The sequence below is a fragment of the Penicillium antarcticum genome (genome assembly GCF_028974205.1).
Source record: "Penicillium antarcticum strain IBT 31339 chromosome Unknown utg000002l_segment0_segment0, whole genome shotgun sequence".
Classification (NCBI taxonomy): Eukaryota; Fungi; Ascomycota; class Eurotiomycetes; order Eurotiales; family Aspergillaceae; genus Penicillium; species Penicillium antarcticum.
In genome coordinates, this window is record NW_026695300.1 from 4,299,250 (window position 1) to 4,322,342 (window position 23,093).

At 49.1% G+C, this 23,093-nt stretch overlaps 10 protein-coding genes across 10 annotated transcripts; 6 read left to right on the plus strand and 4 right to left on the minus strand.

The window, feature by feature from the left end:
* Positions 1 to 1,053: 1,053 nt before the first annotated feature.
* Positions 1,054 to 1,604, plus strand: N7508_002600 (uncharacterized protein; the record flags this gene model as incomplete). Its single annotated transcript, XM_058460666.1, has 2 exons — positions 1,054 to 1,111; positions 1,165 to 1,604. 2 exons carry the CDS (start codon positions 1,054 to 1,056, stop codon positions 1,602 to 1,604), a joined length of 498 nt encoding a protein of 165 aa, XP_058324198.1.
* A 621-nt stretch (positions 1,605 to 2,225) lies between these two features.
* Positions 2,226 to 3,839, minus strand: N7508_002601 (SF3a splicing factor complex subunit PRP9; the record flags this gene model as incomplete). Its single annotated transcript, XM_058460667.1, has 3 exons — positions 2,226 to 2,250; positions 2,303 to 3,693; positions 3,750 to 3,839. The coding sequence occupies 3 exons, from the start codon at positions 3,837 to 3,839 to the stop codon at positions 2,226 to 2,228; spliced, it is 1,506 nt and encodes a 501-aa protein (XP_058324199.1).
* Positions 3,840 to 4,081: 242 nt separating this feature from the next.
* N7508_002602 (ATP-dependent RNA helicase eIF4A) lies at positions 4,082 to 5,441 on the plus strand (the record flags this gene model as incomplete). The annotated part of the gene is made up of 4 exons (XM_058460668.1): positions 4,082 to 4,112; positions 4,161 to 4,415; positions 4,476 to 5,369; positions 5,422 to 5,441. 4 exons carry the CDS (start codon positions 4,082 to 4,084, stop codon positions 5,439 to 5,441), a joined length of 1,200 nt encoding a protein of 399 aa, XP_058324200.1.
* A 1,430-nt stretch (positions 5,442 to 6,871) lies between these two features.
* On the minus strand, positions 6,872 to 10,381 carry N7508_002603 (WD40 repeat domain-containing protein; the record flags this gene model as incomplete). Its single annotated transcript, XM_058460669.1, has 7 exons — positions 6,872 to 6,892; positions 6,956 to 7,095; positions 7,144 to 7,624; positions 7,685 to 8,088; positions 8,141 to 8,235; positions 8,296 to 9,110; positions 10,370 to 10,381. 7 exons carry the CDS (start codon positions 10,379 to 10,381, stop codon positions 6,872 to 6,874), a joined length of 1,968 nt encoding a protein of 655 aa, XP_058324201.1.
* Positions 10,382 to 11,152: 771 nt separating this feature from the next.
* On the plus strand, positions 11,153 to 12,168 carry N7508_002604 (HpcH/HpaI aldolase family protein; the record flags this gene model as incomplete). Its single annotated transcript, XM_058460670.1, has 3 exons — positions 11,153 to 11,217; positions 11,369 to 11,492; positions 11,545 to 12,168. The coding sequence occupies 3 exons, from the start codon at positions 11,153 to 11,155 to the stop codon at positions 12,166 to 12,168; spliced, it is 813 nt and encodes a 270-aa protein (XP_058324202.1).
* A 97-nt stretch (positions 12,169 to 12,265) lies between these two features.
* Positions 12,266 to 14,068, minus strand: N7508_002605 (serine hydrolase domain-containing protein; the record flags this gene model as incomplete). Its single annotated transcript, XM_058460671.1, has 1 exon — positions 12,266 to 14,068. One exon carries the CDS (start codon positions 14,066 to 14,068, stop codon positions 12,266 to 12,268), a length of 1,803 nt encoding a protein of 600 aa, XP_058324203.1.
* Positions 14,069 to 14,810: 742 nt separating this feature from the next.
* On the minus strand, positions 14,811 to 16,346 carry N7508_002606 (oxygenase MpaB family protein; the record flags this gene model as incomplete). Its single annotated transcript, XM_058460672.1, has 4 exons — positions 14,811 to 15,059; positions 15,124 to 15,850; positions 15,909 to 15,937; positions 15,990 to 16,346. The coding sequence occupies 4 exons, from the start codon at positions 16,344 to 16,346 to the stop codon at positions 14,811 to 14,813; spliced, it is 1,362 nt and encodes a 453-aa protein (XP_058324204.1).
* A 966-nt stretch (positions 16,347 to 17,312) lies between these two features.
* On the plus strand, positions 17,313 to 17,534 carry N7508_002607 (uncharacterized protein; the record flags this gene model as incomplete). The annotated part of the gene is made up of 1 exon (XM_058460673.1): positions 17,313 to 17,534. The coding sequence occupies one exon, from the start codon at positions 17,313 to 17,315 to the stop codon at positions 17,532 to 17,534; it is 222 nt and encodes a 73-aa protein (XP_058324205.1).
* A 404-nt stretch (positions 17,535 to 17,938) lies between these two features.
* Positions 17,939 to 20,162, plus strand: N7508_002608 (H(+)-transporting V1 sector ATPase subunit A; the record flags this gene model as incomplete). The annotated part of the gene is made up of 4 exons (XM_058460674.1): positions 17,939 to 18,269; positions 18,336 to 18,420; positions 18,492 to 19,183; positions 19,209 to 20,162. The coding sequence occupies exons 1-4, from the start codon at positions 18,000 to 18,002 to the stop codon at positions 20,160 to 20,162; spliced, it is 2,001 nt and encodes a 666-aa protein (XP_058324206.1). The 5' UTR covers positions 17,939 to 17,999.
* A 362-nt stretch (positions 20,163 to 20,524) lies between these two features.
* Positions 20,525 to 22,951, plus strand: N7508_002609 (dynamin-like GTPase vpsA; the record flags this gene model as incomplete). The annotated part of the gene is made up of 5 exons (XM_058460675.1): positions 20,525 to 20,674; positions 20,752 to 20,846; positions 20,952 to 21,693; positions 21,747 to 22,647; positions 22,698 to 22,951. The coding sequence occupies 5 exons, from the start codon at positions 20,525 to 20,527 to the stop codon at positions 22,949 to 22,951; spliced, it is 2,142 nt and encodes a 713-aa protein (XP_058324207.1).
* Positions 22,952 to 23,093: the final 142 nt, after the last annotated feature.

Consider the following 23,093-nt stretch of genomic DNA (forward strand, 5'->3'; position numbering starts at 1 on the left):
TCGAAGACTTGTTAATAAGTAGGACTTTAAACAGGGAATTTGATATACAGTGGGTAAATACAATTGGCACATCGCTTGTGCAGGCCTCAAAAGGAAAAAAACATAGTACGAAATAGCTCTTTTTGTTTATAATCTTCGATCTGGAGATTTTCTCTCATCCACCGTCAGTTTGGCCGAGTGGTTAAGGCGATTGACTCGAAATCAATTCCGTTCGCGGGCGTAGGTTCGAATCCTACAGCTGACGATTCTCTTTTTGCTTTTGCAATCCTCGAGTTTTTCATTTTCCCTCTTTCAGTTGAAGATGAAATTTACTTCTTTTTTCATCTACTTTTTTTTTTGAACTTGTTATCCTTCCCCGGCCAGGTAAAGATAAACCTAGTAGCTGTTCGCGCTTTGGTCCCCAAGTCAGGGCTACGACGATCAGAAAAAGTCTTGGAGTGGAAGCAGGCCCAAGACAGCCATCACCTAAGATGACCTGACAGCCCCTATCGGGACTACAGAAGGTTCCATTGGAATTGTGGTAGACAGTGTTCCATGTCATGAAAATGGCGAAAATGTGTTCTCCGTCCGTGGGGGTTGAGGGAAAGCGGCTTCACGGACACAAGCTCTCTGATATTGTTAGCCAACTTCCGAAAGTACAAACTCATACCTAGAACATTCCAGGTAAGCCCACTGTCTAGTGCACACGAACAAACTTGCGGCATACGCCCAGGATCTGACCGGGGGAAGCAACCTATGAGTTATTCTGCTTTGCGAAGAATTAGCAGAAACGGTGGCACTTACAGAAGATGAGCGATCCTCGACGCTTGTATTGCATCTTCAAGACATGAATCACCGCATTTGGATAAGACTCAAGGATCATGCGATTGAACGGATCTTCGTGAAGTCTCCGGCCTCTCTTACCAAACTTTGGTCTGATAAAGGCCCGACAGCTGTCAGCATTGGAGCTCTGTTCAGGTTTGATGCAACAGCGGCAGATGTTAAAATGTTTCCAGCATTTTATCTGAGCGCTCTGACGATGGCATTGGTCATTTGTGGGCTGGAATACGAAAGATGCAACAGAATCGAACCATTGTCACCAGAGCTGGAAATGATCAATCTAACCTAGAGGGTACAGCTCGAAAAATTAGTATTCAAATGAAAAAGACATTCAACGTCTAACAGAGTATGCCGAAGGACCATTGAGGCTCGGAATGCTTATCCTCTCCAAAATTCTACCACGACAGCCAAGTCAACATAGTCGACGTGTTCCACAGCCCAGAATACGGCGGCACGGTGTTATCTCGCCAGAAACAATTGCCAACGTCAGAATTCTGCTTAAAGAAGTCCAGAAAGATACGCCTGAATTTGCTGGAGTCAAGGACTACGAGTCTGCGAAGGAAGCAAAGGATGGAGCACCCCGAATTCATGGAAGAGAGGACGATGATGCTGTCAAAGAGGTCTGGAATGAGGCTCGGATTTTCGATATCGAGACTGTTGAATGCCTTGTAGACGAAAATGTTTTGCCTGAGGCGGTCAGCAATAGAAGGGCCACAATGAAAGGTTGGACTCAAAGGAGAGAAGAGACCAGCCACGCAGTGGTGTTGACAAAAATCACAAAGTAGTCAATCGAAAATACCTCCCACTTGTCACGGGATACCAAAACTGCGGCCACGAGGAGAAGAAAGAAAATTTTAGCACCTATCAATTCAACGTCAACCATGCAACGTTTCGGATCCATTAGGCTCCTCCGAGCTGTCCGAGTATTTTTTGTGAAAGCCGAACTAACATCACCAAGTGAATGGTATCCCAATGCTTATGCCACGAGCGCTTTGGATGATGATCCGGCGATTTAGTTCGCCCTTCGAGTTTCTATTCGAATTGAACATGGAGAGGAATCGTTTGTTCAGTATGCAAGCAGCAAAAAGTGGCAGGCCTAGATAATGGCTGATTGTTGCACCCGACTGCTTTATGTGTCGTATCAGTTCAGAAAAAGAAGGGGTCTTGAAATAAAGAAGACTATTCTGAATTCACGATTAAGAGATTACGGACTGGATATGGAGGACTGAATGTTCAGTATAGATCGTAAATTGCTAATTGTACACCAAATGGAAGCAAAGTCCCAGTTGTGACAAGGCTTATGAGCCCCCTGCCCAGAGAAGTAAACATTCGCCAAACTCCGGGCCTTTTGGATAAGATGAAAGACGCCTGATGGTATTGGAAAGAAACATAATATCTGTCTTCGCTCAAAGAATACCCTGCTTTTGCAGACTACAATATGTTAGTACATGTGAAAGATAAAGAGGGAGAGGAAAACACGTACTCCAAGTAAATCCGTTCGGGCATAACGTTACCCTCAGCATCCTCCATCTGAACCACATTGTCGCGAGAGTCTCTGTCCTTCTTTCGGTCCTTCTCAAGTGTATCCCAGAGGGCCATGGCCTCGCTGATTCGGGTGATCTCTCGGAAGAGGTTAGTATTCGATGTGATACCGAGACACTTCAAGCCGTAGATGTGAGTAGACTCGGAGAAGTGCTTATCGAATGCCCGTCGACCCATGTACACGTAATTTCCACAGATCTCGCAAGGATATTCGACTCCAAGACCATGGAGCTTGTAAAGCCAGTATGGAATGGGTTTACCATCCCAGGCCAGGGGCAGTTTCAATGGGTTGTAAACACGCTCCTCGTCGTCACCATCTGACTCCTCTCCAGCTTGACCTTCGGCACCTGCAGTCTCGGGCTCGGCCAAAATAGCCTCCAATTCCATTTGGCGTTCACGTTCAGTCATACCCTGTCGTCGCTCAACGTTGATCTTCGTGGCTTGTCGCTCTGTCTTCAGGACATCCGTCAAGCATCGGATTCGGTGTTCACGCTCTGCGATTGCACGTTCCTTCATGCTGTAGGCCGCAGATGTTCCCTTGCTTGCGGTTGCGGATGGCGCTTCGCCAGACTTGCGGGCTTCTGCTGCGCGAATGTGTTTCTTGCCTGTCAAGTGATTCCGGTAGACGTTCTCATTCTTGAACTCCTTCTCACAATCCGGACACCAAGTGCCCTCACCAGTTCCTTGGGTTGTCGGACCAGAAGTGCCATTCTCAGTCTTCTCCTCAGTCCAGCCCGGGATCTCCTTCGCTGCCCATTGCTTTTCGAATTGTTCATCGAAACTAGCGAAAAGCTTGTCCAAATCTTCTAGTGGTCTCACTTTCCTCAGAAAATTCTCTAGATAACTGGCAAGCTCTCCGACATAACCGAAGTACCGATCGTTGATCTTGTCTTTGCGCTTGATGGATAGGGTGGGTGGTGTAAAGATATCGAAGGTGTCGAGATATTGGGTGTAGGTCAATCGCTTGGCCCCGTGCAGGTTCAGGTAGTCCTCATGAGGCTTTGTAAGATCCAGATACTGTCCAAATCCTTCTTCACCAGTGAACATATTGTCGATCTCCTTACCCAAAAACTCGCCTTCGCCGGGTTCATGGCGCTTGTATGCACGTTCAAGGTTCTCGGTAGGTTCATTGGGGTAGCGCTTGTGAAAATCTTTGATTTCGGCGAGTTGCTTGTAGAATTCTTCGAATTGATCGCCGGTCGAAATTGACTGCACTTCCTTCTCTCGTAGCCCATCGGCATCCTTGTAAATTTCGAGGAGTCGCTTCGATTGTTCCTCAATTCTATCAAGAAATTTGGCGACTTCATGATCACGGGCTAGGCGTTCGCGGACCTGTAAAATTGGCTATTAGCAAACGATGTAACAGACGATTCTCGGCGTAGACTCACGTTTCGCGGCTCCTCCGCCACGCGATCAGCGACAGCCTGCTCCAACCGCTCCAGATCCTCATGGAGGTACCGTTGATCCTCAAGCAACATTTTGTGAGCGCGACAACGGTTCCAGTTTCTTTATTGGCTGCACGCAAAAAGTGTGGAAGACGTCACGTAGTGATCGCTAAAAGAAGTTGGCGATTGGCAGCTGAAGCTCGCGGGAAGGTCATGTGACTGCAACCACTTCCACCGCGAAAAGTTGGGTCGTTGACCTCACTTCTTTAGGCTTTCACTTGTCGTGAATTCCGATTTCATTTATTCCCCGCCGTTGAACTACTCACCATTTAATCATGGCGGACGGAATCGACAGACGCGCCGAGGGTATGCGACCCCAGCCTAAGCAAAGTGAACTGGACTAACAGGAGGCAGAGCGCATGGAGTTTAGCACCTCCAAGGAGGTGACAGTGGCGCCTACTTTCGAGGATATGCACCTGAAGGAGAGCCTGCTTCGTGGAATTTACGCTTACGGATACGAATCACCTTCGGCCGTGCAATCGCGTGCGATTGTTCAGATCTGCAAAGGTCGCGACACTATTGCTCAGGCCCAGTCAGGTACTGGTAAAACCGCCACATTCGCTATCAGTACTTTGCAGGTCATTGATACTGTCGTACGCGAGACCCAAGGTATGTGGAAAGTCCTTCCACTGGAGGGCGTATAATTCTAATCGCAGTTTCTTGGTACAGCTCTGGTCCTGTCCCCGACTCGTGAACTCGCAACCCAGATTCAATCCGTCGTCATGGCTCTCGGTGATTACATGAATGTTCAATGCCACGCCTGTATTGGAGGAACAAACATTGGCGAGGATATCCGCAAGCTCGACTACGGCCAGCACGTTGTTTCTGGAACTCCTGGTCGTGTGGCTGATATGATCCGTCGCCGCAACTTGCGCACTCGCCATATCAAGATGCTCGTCCTCGATGAGGCCGATGAGCTTCTCAACCGCGGTTTCCGCGAACAAATCTACGATGTCTACCGCTACTTGCCCCCCGCGACGCAGGTTGTTGTAGTATCTGCTACTCTCCCGTACGATGTCCTGGATATGACGACTAAGTTCATGACCGATCCCGTTCGTGTCCTGGTCAAGCGTGATGAGTTGACCCTGGAGGGTATCAAGCAATATTTCATTGCTGTGGAGAAGGAGGAGTGGAAGTTTGACACACTTTGCGATCTTTACGACACCCTGACCATCACCCAAGCAGTCATCTTCTGCAACACCCGCCGCAAGGTCGACTGGCTCACCGACAAGATGCGTGAGGCCAACTTCACTGTTTCTAGCATGCACGGCGAGATGCCCCAAAAGGAGCGTGACAGCATTATGCAAGACTTCCGCCAGGGTAACTCCCGTGTCCTCATCTCCACTGATGTGTGGGCCCGTGGTATCGATGTCCAGCAGGTTTCCCTTGTCATCAACTACGATCTTCCTACCAACCGTGAGAACTACATTCACCGTATTGGTCGAAGTGGTCGTTTCGGCCGCAAGGGTGTGGCTATCAACTTTGTCACCAGTGATGATGTTCGCATCCTGCGTGATATCGAGTTGTACTACTCTACTCAGATTGACGAGATGCCAATGAACGGTAAGCTCCGGGATTCTAACTAAAGTATGAACGGCACTAATCAAATATACAGTTGCGGACTTGCTTTCATAATCGCCTTATTGGATCTTGTATCTACAAAATCTTTCTTCCAGTCGACTTGGCACCTGTATTTTTGACCTTATTGAAATGATTGCGTCCTGCATGCGTGGTTGGATATGCCCCAAATTCGACACCATGACAAAAAGGAACAAGGAATGCCAGCTATAGCGTGGAGGAAAGGGATACTTACGTATCAGTAAGCAAATCTCACTCACATACTCATCAGCAGGTACTGATCTTCTTAGCAGAATAAGAATGCCAATCAACTTGTACATCCCTGGCGGTGTTTACGATTCTGTTTTATTTTTCAAAATTTGAGATCGAGGGGCCTAAGTAGTAGCGTCTTTCAGTCCTCGGAGTTTTCGTTTGCTTTTTTTGATATTGGGAATTATGAATGATGGAATCAAATTTACTTTCAATATTTCACCACTTCTGGACTGGTTTATGCCCGTATACTCCTTCTCTTTAGCTTGTCCTAATTGATAGAATCACGCCTCTGAAACCAATCTCGCTCTTCTACACTCATACACAAACTAATACAACTTCGTAGGCGAACATCTTTAATCCTACACAGCGTATACTGTGCCGCAGTTGCTATTTTACGTATGATACAGGGCAAAGCGAAGGGCCAAATTCCGTGGAACAAGCCATATGTGAGCGCTTGCTCGAGCGGGCTAACATGCGCTGGAAATCTGCAAGTGATGTTTATATCTCCCGGTATCTCGCAATTAAGTTTCTGATAGATAAAAATTTAGGGATCTATCTTTCCTCGCTCCAGTCTATAAAGAATGACCTGGAATAACTGCCCCTGTCTTGCTAACCAGTATGTACCATCAGTGCCCCCTGACTCGCCTAGGATTCAATATCAGTTTCGAAACGGCCAACTGGCTTTTGCATTGATAGAACTAAGTTAGATGCTAGCTACATACCCTAAATAGCCGAGCCGAGTCAAACCAAACCAAGCCCAAAATTGGATTTTATACGATTTATATGCGGATAAGGTGGAATTTAAACGATAAGGAGAGGGGGGGGGGCAAGCCGAGCTCAAATCCAAGAAAGAAAGAGGAAAGCCACAGGTATCCCGATACAAGAGAGCGAGAAAAGGAAAAAGAAAACGAAATTGCGAGAAAGCAGGTTTATCGTCTTTCAATCCAAAGCACATGAGCACCAATGCACCGGGTTAGATAAATGCCTCCACCATGATACGAGATAATTGACAAACATGAGTACAATATAAGATAAAGACAGCAAATGAGCAAGGAGCGTGAAAAAGAGATTCCTAGGTAGTCATGATAGGCATTCTTGATGTGTAGTTCACAGGATTCAGTTCAGGTCTGGCTGCGTCCACGTCTCAGTAAGTGGAGGTGGATCTCAATGCACTCGTCCGTGTAAACCCATTTGATGATAGGCCACTTCGTTGAATAGGCCCTGTTGGGCGTGACCTATTGTTTTCTCGGGACCAGCTGGAGATCTGTTAGCATTGTTTAATGCGAAAGGTCAAAGTAGGAGTTTGCTTACATCCTTACTGACTCGTCGTCGCCTGCCGAGGCAAACATTCCCGGGTCTCTTGGGTTCCATGATATTGAGTTCACGCAGCCCTTCTCATGTCCTTCCAAAGTCTCAACGAGGTTGCCATTCTCCTTGTGCCAGATGTAGACTTTCGAGTCTAAAGAAGGTTAGTGACGTGATGCTTTTTTTGGGTTGAAATGCTAACCTTCACTCCCGCTGACGATAAAATTCTCAGCGGCTCCCCCGAATGTGCTACGAATCACAAACTCGCCCTGCTTCTGGCCTCGGAATTGACGGACCAAGGCAGTAGTCTCCATATTAACGAGTTGAATCTCCCCCTCAGCAAGATTGATAAGCACATGCAGTGAATCCTGGCTGATAGCAACCGAGGTTGGCTTGCTAGGTAGTGGAAGAGAGTATTCTTCCTCGTAAGTTATGAAGTTGTACACATGGATCTTAGCTTCCGTGTCGGCTGCAACAAGGCGTCGTCCGTCTGCGCTAATGGCACAGTCTTGTACGCGGAATCCACCTTTCCATGAGTGCAAGGGCTGGCCCCGCATGCTCCAGTGCCGAAGTTGAGATTCAGCGTCGAGAGAGGCCGTCACGAAGGATTCCCCATCTGCCGCCCAGGCAGCCGCCGTGACTGGTTGGCGGTGGTGGTTAATAGTAAGCAGACAAACGCCAGTCTATAAATTCAGAGTTAGTATGCCTGGAAGCTTCTTGTTCGTGTTCAAAGTGGAATTTACTTCAACGCTCCACACGCGAGCCTTCTTGTCTTGCGAACATGTAATCAACTTGGAGTCATCTGGGCTCCAACTAGCAAAGGCAACACCCTCCTCGTGATCGGTAAGGCGTTTCAAAACTGAGAAATCGCTTGTATCGTAGATAAGCACGTGGTGGTCCTTGCCGGCAGTGACCAACTTGGTGCCATCGTGAGAAAATTCGCAATACCAAACTTCATCTGAGTGATGACTCAAACGCGCGCTAACTTCCAGAGGGAAGTCATTTCGGTCGCACATGTGGTCGGAGTAGAGTGATGGAGGCTCGGCAGTATTATGATATAAACAGTTGTTGATTTGCGTGTGCTTGACATGATCTAGTAAGTGTGCAAGGCGATGCTGCGGAATCATGACGGAGGGAGAGATGGACTCTGGGCTGAGTTAGCAAACATGATACAGACTGTGGTAAGTAACAGCGCTTACTGGACAGCTCGCCGAGGAGCCGCTCTCGTGAAGAGCTGACAGGCCCATCCCAACCTGCTTGTTCGTGTAGGATTTCGGTCGGGCACATAAGAAGACTTAAGGCGAGTCAGCGAACCGCCAAGTAAATTTATTAGCAAACCACCACATGGACATACCTTGAAAGAGCATGAAGGCGCTCTACATCAAAATTCAAAGGTGTCAGCTCCTGCCGAAGGACCCCGAGTGCCGACGCCAGATCGCGGGCCTCCAGTAGCTCCAGGAACTTCTGCTGCCGTAGATAGAACAGCATCTCGTTCCTGTCGGCATCCTCCGCTAACACCAGCGTCTCCTCCGGTACAGATTTGTGATCTTCTTGTTGTAGCCCAATATTCCGAAATGAGTAAAGTAAGATCCTCTCAGCCTCCGACCATCTCCCACCTAATACCGCATTTCGAAACGTTGCGACCCCCGACGTTTCCAGTTCATACCCGCTCTCAGATATTAACTTCGACGCCGAGTCTGTATAGCCCAACTCATAAAGGCTTTGTATCAAGATCCGTGACACCTCTTCCCGGTTATGTCCGTAGTAGGTAGAGCTCGGCTTTCTCGAACCGTTGGTATGGGAGCTCCCGTTAGAGCTTGACCCGTTCAGACCAACTTTCCTCGGAGTCGACGGGAAGGACCCATTCGAAGCCTCAGAGAAGCCGTTTTCTGTTTTTATTCCATCGGGACGCATGGTTGCCAGGCGCCTGCGCTTGGGGGAGGGTGAACGGCTGTCCGATCGACCGGGGAGGATAGCGGCCTCGCGTGTAGGAAGTGTAACCCCCGCCGTTGCGGAACCAAGGGGACTACTCGAACGACGGCGGCGTAGACCAGATGGAGCAAGAGTCGGGATCTGGGAGTCGGGAATGTCTACTACCGAGGACAGAGAATCGGGGTCGTCGGAGGCGATATAGGGGTGATAAGGTGAGGAGTGAGCCAGCTCGATAGCCTAGATCTGCCCAATCCCCCGGCTCATAGAACCAGGTGAGCAGATCTGAAGTGATAGTCCGATAAATAACCGGAGCTGTTGAAGTCACAAGGTGAATGACAGAAATCACGAGGTTGAGGTCGGGCGGAGATGCTTATCGAGTGGTGGAACACGGCAGTAAATCACGAGTGTGCAATGCAAGTTAAGCAGAAAATATGGGAAGGGTGTTTGCTGTTTCGAGAATCGCGACGAAGGAGGGTTTGGATGGTTTGGGCAGCTCTCTATCACAGCTCCACGTATCTCACCTGATCAACCTTCTGAGCTTCTATTTTGTGACGGGCGAGTTAGCCGCCAGATCCATTTAATCTTGCTTTAGCGCGTTCACTATATGTTTAGTTTGATTTAGACTATGAAACAAATACATGTAGTTGACCCAAGTTAGCTCTAGCTAGCTTATAAAAGTCTGGGGTTGCCATGCACATCTATAAGCTCCACAAAGCACAGAGCAGGATCTACGCCCTAGAGCAACCCTGCATCGGAAGTAGAAGTTGAAACTGCACTTATTCAGCTCTCGGAAGCAATAGGCGCCACCGATTATGATGGTTCATTGACGCCATGATGATGCTGTAGCCGCAACTCGCATATAAATACGTAACCACCCACATGCAGCTCTTGACTTTAGACACTCACTATCTTACTGCCTTACTACCTCACTCTTCCCCCCAAACCATACCAACATACATTCAACTCAACATGGCCTGTGACTGCGGATCAAGCTGTACCTGCTCAGGCGGTGGCCAAAGCTGCACTTGTGGCGACACTTGCACCTGCAAGGGATGTGGAGTATGTGTGACCTCAATCTGAAACAAAGATCCTACTAACCTCTACCCTAGAAGTAAAGCCAACTCTATTCCATTCGTTGTGCTATGTGAAATATCAGAAATGAAAAAAAAAGGAGACAGATCATTGTCCAACTTGGCGTAGACGTCATCCTTATAGGATAATTTTAGCGCGTAAAACATATCCCCAATACTAAGCCACCGTCTCTTTTCCTCTAGACTACGCTCATATAGAAATTACGGGTAGGCGACGGGGTACTAGCGCACAGGACTGAGATATAGTACTGTAATGTAGCATCTGCACGATAACGATAGTCATGTTTATATGGACAGGATTCCACTCAATAGCTCTCTGCAAGTTCCGTGTGAACGCCATACATACATCCAATGCCGGATCAAGTTCCGCGCAGATCTTGCAGCTAGAGGCGACTCTATACATACCGCCGCACTCATGTCACATTTTCGGCCCGAATAGACCTAGCTGACTTTGTCTTCGTGACAATTTGCAGACAAAGAATTAGCCATGAGAGTGTCCCCCTTACAAGGCGGGAAGTAAAATGTATAAGCCCGCTCGCAAGCGCAAGGTATAAACTACCAATTGTACTCATAAAAGCCTTTAGATGCGACCGTTAGCAAGGCTCTAGAATTTCATGATTTCTACTACATCCAGCGTAGGATCCATGATCAATAATCTAGTTCATTGCCGTCTTAAAATAGAACTGCTCACTTCAAAAACTTGATGTCGAACAACTGGCGCTGGTAGAAATGGCCAAACACAACCATTTGAATCAACTTGTGTCCTTGTTACCTGTCTATACCGGATTCCCATTCTATCTGCAGCGCGAATGCAACTATTCAAATCAAAGGTACTTCGGGCCTCGGGGCAGTCCATCACCGAGCACTCCACGCAGTGGCATTCCCCGTGGGGCATTTCCCCAACAGCTTCAGCTTCAGACATGGCAATGCAAGTGATATACACAATATAACAATTAAGTTATACAGCGACAAAGCATTAAACATACTATCATTTTTGACTGTCTGATCACAAATTAACCACAAACATTCAATATAAATAGTAACTGCAGCAAGAGACGCCGTGGGGGTGGTCCTCGGGTAATCGGTCGGAGCAAGCCCGAGTGTCCCTCTTCAAGACGCGGTCATACTAAGAACATTCCTTCTTAGATCCTCAATCTCGGAAAAAACATCATCTTTGTTACATCCATCATGTCTGCTGTCACACTCCGCTCCGCACTACAAAGCACGCCCGTGTCCTATGGCTTCTGGTTGACGTACGTTTGAACCCCGTTGAAACCCCGCGTTTAGAGGGGCAGCTTGAGAGAGCTTCAATCCATTAAAAGAGACTGTTTTGAAGAGAACTCATTCAATTAGAACTCAAGAATACACGACAAGAACACTCAGCTAACAAACCACCATCTATAGCCTCCCTAGTGCTGCTGTCGCAAAGACCATCCTCCGCCGCAGCCCCGAGTACTCGGAAGGCGGATTCAGCTGGGTCCTCGTTGACGCTGAACATGGACTGATTAACGATAGTCACTACTACGAGGTACAAATCCTCATACAATCCATCAACAAAGCCGCACTAACACCAATTCCAGCTCACAAACGCCATCGGCCACGAAGGCGCCAGCCCAATCATCCGCGTCCCCTGGCCAGAAGAATGGATGATCAAGCGTGCCCTCGATGCAGGCGCTCACGGAATCATGACTCCAATGTGCCACACAGCTGAAGACGCCGCCAAGGTGATTAGTTACTGCAAGTACCCACCAGTTGGATCGCGCGGCTACGGACCCATGTTTGCGCCGCATTCCTTCCCGGGTGTTAAGCCTGCTGAGTATGATGCGAAGACTCACGGGGAGGTATTGGTTGTTGTGCAGATTGAGTCGCGGCCTGGTGTTGAGAATGTGGAGGAGATTGCTCAGGTTGAGGGGCTTGATGTTTTGTTTATTGGACCTTTTGATCTTGCTAAGCAGATGCGTGTTGTGCGTGGTGGGGAGGAGCATGAGGCTGCTATTCTGAAGGTTTTGAAGGCTGCCAAGTCGGCTGGGAAGAAGGCTGCTATCTTCTGTTCTGATGGTGATGATGCGCTTAGACGCTCGCAGCAGGGCTTTGATATGGTTTCTATTATTACTGATGTTGGTGTCTTCGGGGATGGTATGTTGCGTGAATTGGAGAAGGCTAAAGGTACTGCCCAGGTTGAGGGCAAGCGTGATGGATACTGAATAATGAGTTTCGGTTCCATTTGTATATAGAAGCAAGGTATAAATTCAATTAAGTTATCAGTCTATAAAGTTCGTGTCTTGGTTTGTTGTGACCAAATCACTTCTTCTCCATCTTCACCCTGTAGGCAGTCGGTGTCACAGCCTTGACCTTCCCATCTTTCTCAACATCAAAGATGAACAAATCCGTAGCAAAAGCACCCCAAAGCAACGAATCAAGGGTGAGCCATTTGCTGACATCATAAAGCGACGAGAACAGATTGGAAGAGGCACCAATACCCACATTCGGCTTGACATCCGGAGAAGTATAGGATCGGAATGCAATTTTGCCACTTACATCCTCAGGCACAATGGTCGGCACCAGCCTTACATTTTTACCGCTAAAGAGGGCTTCAAATTGGGGCATGAGGTCGGTACCATTGCTAACCCACGAGGAGATCTTCAATCCAGGTTCAGGCTGCATAGGCGGGACGACAGAGAATGTAATGGAAGAATTGAGGCTTTCAGCCTTGTATGTCCCCGCAAACTTCTGCTTGGCTTCGCATGCGGCTTGCTCCATCAGTGCTGGAAGAATGGAATCGGTAATCAGATCAATGGCAAGAAGCATTAACGGACTGCGAGATGCTAGAGAACTGGCTCCAAGGAAACTGAAACCGGCACTAAACTCGGGAATGATGGCGACGATCCCGCCGTAGGAGCCTGAATCTCCAAGCTTTGTATAGATATCGGTGACGATGCCGGATTTCGCGTGGACGAAGCGATGGATTTCCCATGGTTTGCCGACAGAGTACCGCAGACTAGCGGTACGAGTGACAGGCTTCATCCACTCGTGCGTTTTTTCAGAAGGAAGAAGGGTAGAGTTGAGAAGGCCAACGCCGAACTTGGCGAGATCGTTGGTTGTGGAGAACAAGCCACCTGATGGGATCGTAGCACCTCCATCCATCTGAAATTCGGGTTGCAGGGTTTCGGCAGTGACATGATGAGAGAGACTTGAGTTGTCAGGGGGCGATGAGAAGGTTGATTTCATACCCAAGGGGTCGAAGATCGATTCCCCATACCACCCATCCATAGTTTTTCCGGTAAGGTTCGAGATCGCGAGACCCAGCAGGGCGAAGTTGTTGTTCGCATACTCCGGACTGGCCCAGGGAAGGAAGACAGGGGCGCTTGCAGCATATCCTTCATCCCAAGGAACCGGGTTACAACCTTGGACTTGGTCTCCGATACATGGAGGCCAGAGCGACAAGTCACTGTCGTTCAAGGGTGGTAGGCCGTAGAAGTTTGGATCGGTTGCCTTGGGATTATGAGAGCCTGATATTTTTGCAAGCGCAAATTTGTACAGGAATTCAGCAGTGCCACCATGTGGTATGCCACTCATCTGACTGGCAATGGCTTTGAGTGTGATCTTGTCCCATTGGACGTCACGGGTAAGCTGGAACTTGTCGCGGTTCCCACGAACTTGCTCTGCTAGGGAGGGGAAGATGTCTGTGAGTGGACGTTCCCAGTCTTTATCATCTAGCTCGAGTAGGCCAGCGAGGACAGTGAAGAGTTTGGAAACACTGGCCACCTTGTAGATGCTGTCTCCATCGACCTTCTTCGCCCCGATAGGGGATTCTGCAACTTCACTAGCGGTGTGGTGGTACTGTAGATGCTCGGCCTTTGGGTCAAGTGTGGAAAACAACCCAGCAGAAAAGGTGAGGTTTTTCAGTGCAGATACTCCACTGGTTCCATTGGCGTGACCGTCGAGATAGGCGTTGAGTTGGGAAGTGAGATTCTTCCAGCTCGCGGCGACTCGGCTGTTGCTGCTGGACAAATCTCTGGGAGGAGGATAGGTCGGTCCTAGAAGATTTGCCAGAACTCCTGGCATAGAGAAGAGGCCAATGAGAGTATAATTTGGAAGCCGCATATTGATAGAGTAGACTGCTTCAATGGAAAGAAGCTTGAATGGAGGATGCTAGTTCTCAGTAATGCTGGATTTCGACATGCTCTTATACATTTGCCGAACAGCAGCAAATTAGATATGACGTTTATAGTTTGCTGCACAAGACTGCGCCATGCAAGCCTTTCCAGTACCCTTGTTTGGGGGCCATCTATGAGGAGTGGTATCCATTGGTGTTTCCAGTGTACCCCGAAGAACAGACCGTAGCAAAAATTAAGCAATTAGCCCGTTGAAAAACGCCGAGAGATACATTTGGTCTTTTTCTCGAGAGCTATTCTCGATTCAATCGAATGCACCGCCTTGCTTTGGCCGTTCACGGTACCTGTCAGACCCATCAGCAGGGAGTGACGCGGTGGGAGATTCGATTTCAGTCCGTAGAACCATTTCCGTAGATATTGGCCAATGGTCCTGGAGGCGGTGTTGTTGTCAATATCGATCTTCCAGCCTGAGAGTATTGCAATGGCCAGGTTCTTGGACAATACGAGCCTCGATGTTTGGCTGACATCGTGATGCAGCAATGACGCTAAACTAGGTTAGGTAACATACAGCGCCCTTAGCATTTATGCAGGCGGGGATTCTATGTATAGGGCCAATAGATCTCACTTGGAAGATATTCACTTCGTTGAATATGTACACAAGATTGACAGACATGGCGAGTTAATATGAAGAACAGTTAATACAGCACAAAACATGCTCAAACCACCAAGAACTAATGTGTAGGAATCATTCTCGTGGCAAAAACAAAACCCAAGGCCAGAGTGACCACTCCAGTGAAGGCCGCCAGAAGTCCCAAACGTGCCAAACTCTCAATACCAGGTCGCTCAAATTTGGTACTTCTACGCTCTCCAAGTCGAGTTTTGCGAGTGAGAGTGGGAACATATTTGAACTCGAAGCGAGACTCTTCTCCAAGACCCATTTTCTCATCGAGAATGAGCCTATAGAAATACTTCCGGCGAAGCTATAGGGTCGATAGATTAGCAAAATGTCTCGATAAAAAAGCAAAAGTGAAAAGGGCTCCATACCGAAATCATCATCTTGTCCAGGAAAGAGATTCTGGGAATAATGTATGAAACACCCATGACCCAGAAACAGTAACCCCAAATCAACATCTTGTAATGAAGGTTGGACCGGGGGATCTCCAACTCATCAGAAAGCTGATCCCCATTAAGCAGTCTAGCCATGGCTTCCATAAACTCCTTGGATGCATAAGCCGGTGCCGTATTCTCTAGACCAATGATAATATTTTTCGCTAGAATCTTTCCAACCTCAGTCGGATCAATTTCTGTAATAAGCAAAGACTCCATCATCGCCCGAGCCTTGGCTGTATCCTCAAATGGATGTGTCGGCGTGCCCATGTAATAAGCAACCAGCCTCCACAGTGCGATGTAGTCCTCGATCTCTTGCTGGTTGAGGTAAATACCCTGTCTAGGAAGTCCAAGCCAAACAACGGAGCTGCAAAATGTGTTGATAGTGCCGATGCAGTCCAAGTCATTGACTGGTGTTCCGTATTTGTCGATATCGTAGTATTCGGGCTTTTGGTCAACCAGACTGAGTATCCTCTTCCGGACAGACGAGTGGAGTAGTCGGACTCGAACAGATGAGATATGACCTTCGCCGCCTGGTCTCATGCCTTCTACTGAGCTGTTTACTTGTAGAATATGCTGAAGGGTCTCGAGTAACCTTCTCCGTACTACCTTTGCCCCGAAACCGCCTGTGCGTGTAAGTGTTTCGACGACCCGGATTGCTCCCCTAGATATGACTGTCAGAAGATGACCAGGGTAGCTGTGTAGATATTATATTGCCGTACATTCCACCAAGTAAACTTTCAAAACTAAGCTGTATATATATGAGCATCGCAAATCAATCGAAGTTGAAGTACACTACTCACAACATTCAGAATCGGAAGTCCATATCGGAAAAAAACATCCTGACCCCGTTGGATCTGAGCCCAGTCTACCCAGTCTGGGACTGTATTGATCTGTGTCCACAACTCTTGGAGTTTGGGATCTTCATCCGCATGATCCCGTAATAGACCATATAGATCCTTCTTATAGACCTTCTTGTCCGAGTCATCATTCGTCGGGATCTTATTCAAGAGCTCAACGCACTCATCAGCAAGAGTATCATAGGTATATGCCAACGGCCGGAGTTCATCGGCAGATGAGTGGAGGTCAGTCCAGTGGAAGGAATAGCCCCAGTAGTGACACTCAGTGCTATTTCCATTCTTAGGGCTTCTGAGCGACATATTTGCTGTTGTCTAGGAGACCTCGAAACTGAAACAGGATCTACTTTTATATAATTCAAGTCTACACGATACTATAAAAGCGATGGCAGGTGACCGACCCATTTACCGTGGTCCACGGTCCGGGGAAGAGGGGGGCGTCGATCGCCATGTGAAGCAAAGTTGAGCCACTCAGACCCCAGACTTTTGTGCTAGCGCCCTTCGCTAATACTGTTCACATGTTTATTAGAAGTCCGGAGAATAGGGTAATTTCATGCTGATCTAACGGTATTGCATTTAGAGTCTTTGTTCTGATCTTCTAAGACAAAGCATTATCTATGAAAATGAACAAAGGCCCCCAAATGTTGATATATGAACCATATTCTTTGTCTGGCGACTATATAATACATTGCAGACTAGACTACCATAGAATATATCAGAATCCACTATACTTTCAAGAATTGTTCGCGCAAGAAACCACGGAGACAAATCTTTCGATCGAATGCGAAGTCAACGCGGTGAAGGTTCCCTGGTTTCACTTCAAAACGTGGAACTTGACGCTTGTTACGGGGCCTTAACCAACCTTCGAGGCCTATTGTTTCAAGAGCCCATGCTTGGACTCCTTGAAGACCAAATCGACAAGGGAACTAGCTATTTTGGATCGCCAATAGCAAATTCAAACAACGAATATACAGAAAGTCTCATTCAAATAGCTGTAAATGGGCTGTCAGCTAGAGAGTTCCGACCCATGATCGGTCGCTGGTACAAATCCCAGCCAATTGACTGGATGGCGCTCAGATATGTATTTACAGCCCACACAGCCGTATATATGGTTATGCGTGAGATAGATGAAGGTCCGGAGTATGGAGCTCTTGGTAAGTTGTAAATGATTGGGGATCATATTGCAAAACTTTGGTGTGTTGATCCCACGAGGAGCCCGGAGGTAATCCCGGGTTGGCTGATGGCACTGCGAACCCCCGGTATGAAGCGATGGAGTACTCAATTGTCAAGCTCGAAACTTGGAGTCTCTTCTTTTATCTCATCAACGAGTTCAAGGAGACCGAAGATGGCCGCAAGAACAGGTTGCAGGCATTCTTTCCTTCTGCATCCGCGTCGTTGGTTAGCCAATATGCACTGCACCAAGCTATTGAGTTTGGCAACCTATTGTATATGGTCCAGATAGTTGTCGAGGTTGAAAAGGACTCCTGTTGAAAAGGACTCCTATTGAGGGGCGTTGCGCGTCATTTTAGGCGCCAAGAAGCTTGGAAGTTGGAAATGACAGCTGGGAAGACGTATTGAATCAATGGATAGATTGATCTGGGGGTTATTACTGTAGAACATCATGCAATAAAACACTCGATATAACGTTATTCAAGCAATAGAACGATGTATGACAAATAAAGAATCGGACTGCATCGTGGATGTGCTAGGTGGGCAGCTATTCGCACTCACAAATCCCAAGTGCATAGTTGTTTCAAGAAGGTGCAAAGCTCATGGAACAAAGTAGAATTTACAGCAAACCATCTGGCCACCACAGAAGTACCAGGCAGGTTGAGGTCCAAGTGTAGAAGCTGGGCACGATCGGCTCGTCCGGGGAGGACAAGGATTGGATGAAGACCTCAGGGGACTCCACGACCAGGGGAAGTATAATCTCACCCCATAAACACCTCAAAGCGAATGCTGGGATTGGGACGTCCTCGACTTAGAGCGCGGTCGTCATTTCTGGATCTGATACTCAGAGAGAATACGTTGACACTGCCATCACCGCCCGCCGAGCTGCCACCGCTTCCAGACTCGCCCTCCTCAACCTCCACCTCATCCTCTACACCTCCACCACAGGCTTCCTCCACCATGGCTGATCAGACAGAAGAGCAAGGTTCGGTGTTTTCGGTCTCCGGACCCGTTGTGGTGGCCGAGCATATGATCGGTTGTGCTATGTACGAGTTGGTATGTTGCCCTCCCCGGTTCCAGCTCCCCAGCTCCCCGACTATTTCGATGTTGATAAGTGCTTAGTGTCGTGTTGGTCATGACTTGCTTGTTGGTGAAGTTATTCGGATTGAAGGCGACAAGGCCACCATTCAGGTTTACGAAGAGACAGGTAGAGTCCTTCCGTTGCTTCGTCATCGAACTCCCCGAGCTATACTGACCGATGCGATGCGTGCATACTAGATGGTTTGACCGTCGGCGACCCCGTTACAAGGACAGGAAAGCCCTTGTCTGTCGAGCTCGGCCCCGGCTTGATGGAAACAATCTACGACGGTATCCAGCGACCCCTCAAGGCCATCTCCGACCAGTCTAAGGGTATCTACATTCCCCGTGGTATCTCCGTGAACGCATTGGACCGCGAGAGGAAGTGGGACTACAAGCCTACCACCTTCAAGGTTGGCGACCACATCACCGGTGGAGATATCTGGGGTTCCGTGTTCGAGAACAGTCTGGTCAACGACCACAAGATCCTGCTGCCTCCTCGTGCACGGGGTACGATTACCCGCATTGCCCCCGCAGGCAGCTACACCGTTGAGGAGAAGCTACTCGAGGTCGAGTTCGATGGCAAGAAGACCGAATACGGCATGATGCAGACCTGGCCCGTTCGTGTTCCCCGCCCCGTTAGCGACAAGCTGTCCGCCGATGCGCCCTTCATCGTCGGCCAGAGAGTGCTGGATGCTCTCTTCCCCAGTGTCCAGGGTGGTACCGTCTGTATTCCTGGTGCTTTCGGTTGTGGAAAGACCGTCATTTCCCAGTCTGTGTCCAAGTTCTCCAACAGTGATATCATCGTCTACGTTGGTTGTGGTGAGCGTGGTAACGAGATGGCTGAAGTCTTGATGGACTTCCCCGAAGTAGGTGTTCCCCGTGACCGTTCAGTGAGTGCTGGCTAACCACGCATAGCTTTCCATTGATATCGACGGCCGTAAGGAGCCTATTATGAAGCGTACCTGCCTGATCGCCAACACCTCCAACATGCCCGTCGCTGCCCGTGAGGCCTCCATTTATACCGGTATCACCATCGCCGAATACTTCCGTGACCAGGGCAAGAACGTGGCAATGATGGCGGACTCCAGTTCCCGATGGGCTGAGGCTTTGCGTGAGATTTCTGGTCGTCTGGGTGAAATGCCTGCTGACCAGGGTTTCCCCGCCTATCTCGGTGCCAAGCTGGCCTCTTTCTACGAGCGTGCTGGAAAGAGCAGTGCCCTGGGTAGCCCCGAGCGTGAGGGCAGTGTCAGCATTGTCGGTGCTGTCTCCCCGCCCGGTGGTGATTTCTCCGATCCTGTCACTAGCAGTACCCTTGGTATTGTCCAGGTCTTCTGGGGTCTTGATAAGAAGCTCGCCCAGCGCAAGCACTTCCCCTCCGTCAACACCTCGATCTCTTACAGCAAGTATAACACCGTCTTGGATAAGTACTACGAGAAGGACCACCCCGAGTTCCCTCGCTTGCGTGACGGCATCCGTGAGTTGCTGGCCAAGTCCGAGGAGCTGGACCAGGTCGTCCAGTTGGTCGGAAAGGCTGCCCTAGGTGACTCTGATAAGATTACGCTGGACGTGGCCAGCATGGTTAAGGACGACTTCTTGCAGCAGAACGGATACTCTGACTACGATCAGTTCTGCCCCCTGTGGAAGACCGAGTATATGATGAAGGCCTTCATGGGCTACCACAACGAAGCCCAGAAAGCCGTCGCCCAGGGTCAGAACTGGAGCAAGGTCCGCGATGCCACTGCCGACCTCCAGAATGCCCTGCGCAGCATGAAGTTCGAGGTCCCCCACGACGAGAAGGAGATCTCCGCCAAGTACGAGCAGATCCTCCAGTCCATGACAGAGCGATTTGCGTCGGTCTCGGACGAGTGAAAGTGCCATCTTAGCCTAGCATGTATTTTCCGATTTTTAGATGTTTGTCGAGCACATTCCCCTGTAGTTATTGTGTCCAACTCGCGTGTTTTCTACATTGCTTCTACATCAAAGTGCACATGACTAGGCATCAGTCAAATAACCTTTAACGGTAAAACTCGTATAGCACTCAGGTAGATACACTGCAGATCACTGCAGCCTAAGGGAGACCGCTCTGGCCGCCACTACATCACCGCCTTCGAGTCCAACCAAACAATCTCCCTACTTGCTCCGCTACACTCAACTTCGCTCGCTTTCGCTTCTCTCTTTCTTATTTCCAAGTTTTTGTCTAGAAAGCAGTTTCTACACTGATCTCGCCAGCCATGGCAAGCCCCACGACCGGCTACTCGTGCGACCCCCTGTTCCCTCTCCGATGCGGTCAAGCTAATCTCCGTGTGCGCAGCATAAACGTCAATGACCCCAGCTTGATTTCACTTGTCAACAAGCTGCAGGATGTCTTCTCCACAGTCGGAGTAAGTATTCCACCTCGAAAACTTTATGCCAATTGTGGCTCTAGGGGTGTCTCGTGCGCTGACACCACATGCACTAGGTCCACAACCCGATCGATTTGCCCCAGATTGTCGTCGTCGGATCGCAGTCCAGCGGAAAGAGTTCGGTGCTAGAGAATATCGTCGGCCGGGATTTGTACGTGGTCTATTTCGTGGAGCTTGCGCGGCCCCGTCAACACACCCGGTGGCGGGGTATGCACAACGGTGTCACCAATTGCTAACCATAAAATTCACGATATAGCCTGCCTCGTGGTTCCGGAATCGTTACTAGGAGACCTCTCATCCTGCAGCTCATCAACAAGACCCCCAGCGCTCAGTCAAATGGCGACAAGAAGTTGGAGACAACGGACTCCGAGTCCAACGTGGACGAATACGGTGAGTTCCTGCACATTCAGGGCCAGAAGTTCTACGACTTCAACAAGATTCGTGAGGAGATTGTTCGCGAAACGGAAACCAAGGTGGGCAAGAACGCCGGTATCTCGCCCGCTCCCATCAACCTGCGCATCTACTCGCCCAACGTCCTCACCCTGACCCTCGTCGATTTGCCCGGTTTGACTAAGGTCCCTGTTGGTGACCAGCCGAAGGATATTGAGCGCCAGATCCGTGAGATGGTGCTCAAGTACATCAGCAAGCCCAACGCAATCATCTTGGCCGTTACCTCGGCCAACCAGGATCTTGCCAACTCCGATGGTCTCAAGCTGGCGCGCGAGGTGGATCCGGAGGGTCAGCGCACTATTGGTGTGTTGAGTAAAGTTGATTTGATGGACGAGGGAACTGATGTGGTGGATATTCTCGCTGGACGAATTATCCCCTTGCGCTTGGGTTACGTTCCTGTGGTCAACCGTGGCCAGCGTGACATTGAGAATAAGAAGCTCATTGCTGCTGCTTTGGAGAACGAGAAGAACTTCTTCGAGAACCACAAGGCTTACCGGAATAAGGCTTCTTATTGCGGTACGCCATACTTGGCCCGCAAGCTCAACTTGGTATGTCTGGTTCAATCGCGATGAGGACCGATGAGCTAACAGATACCTTTTAGATTCTTATGATGCACATCAAGCAAACCCTACCCGATATCAAGGCCCGCATTTCCTCCTCTCTCCAGAAGTATACCACGGAACTTGGACAACTCGGTGATTCTATGCTCGGCAACAGCGCCAACATTATCCTGAACATCATTACGGAATTCAGCAACGAATACCGCACAGTATTGGAGGGTAACAACACAGAGCTTTCCAGCATTGAGCTGTCAGGTGGTGCTCGTATCAGTTTCGTGTTCCACGAGCTTTACTCCAATGGTATCAAGGCCGTTGACCCCTTCGACATTGTCAAGGACATTGACATCCGCACCATCCTTTACAACTCTTCTGGTTCCTCCCCGGCACTTTTCGTCGGCACCACCGCTTTCGAACTGATTGTCAAGCAGCAGATCAAGCGTCTGGAAGAGCCCAGCTTGAAGTGTATCTCCCTGGTCTTCGACGAGTTGGTCCGCATCTTGAGTCAGCTCCTTACCAAGCAGCTGTTCCGTCGCTATCCTATGCTGAAAGAGAAATTCCACGCTGTCGTTATCGCCTTTTTCAAGAAGTGCATGGAGCCCACTAATAAGCTGGTCAAGGACTTGATCAACATGGAGGCCACCTACGTCAACACTGGCCACCCTGACTTCCTCAATGGTCACCGCGCCATGACCCTCGTCAATGAGCGCCAGCAGGCTTCCAAGCCTACCCAGGTCGACCCCAAGACTGGCAAGCCTCTGCCAGGCCGTGCTCAGAGTCCCTCTTTGGATACCACCGGTGAAGCCCAAAACGGCAGTGGCTTCTTTGGCAGCTTCTGGGCTTCCAAGAACAAGAAGAAGATGGCTCTCATGGAGGCTCCTCCCCCGACCCTCAAGGCTTCCGCCAGCTTGTCTGAGCGTGAAGCCACCGAGGTTGAAGTCATCAGTAAGTTTATCTCAGCAGTATTCAAAGACCGATCACTAACACCCACACAGAGCTGCTCATCACCTCTTACTTCAACATTGTCAAGCGCACCATGATTGACATGGTTCCCAAGGCTGTCATGTACACTCTTGTCCAGTTCACCAAGGACGAAATGCAACGCGAACTCCTGGAGAACATGTACCGCAACAACGAGCTCGACGAGCTACTCAAGGAGAGCGACTACACAGTCCGCCGACGAAAGGAATGCCAACAAATGGTGGAGAGCCTGGGTCGCGCCAGCGAGATCGTCAGCCAAGTCCAGTAAAGTGTGGTCTACATCCAGGAAGAAAAGAACTGATTTTATTCCATTCCATTTTCATCGGCCGACTGTATGATTGAGCTATCGCGTTGGCGGAGTTGGGCTGTCTGTGGATTTCATGCCGTGAATATCTCGAACTATACTCGTA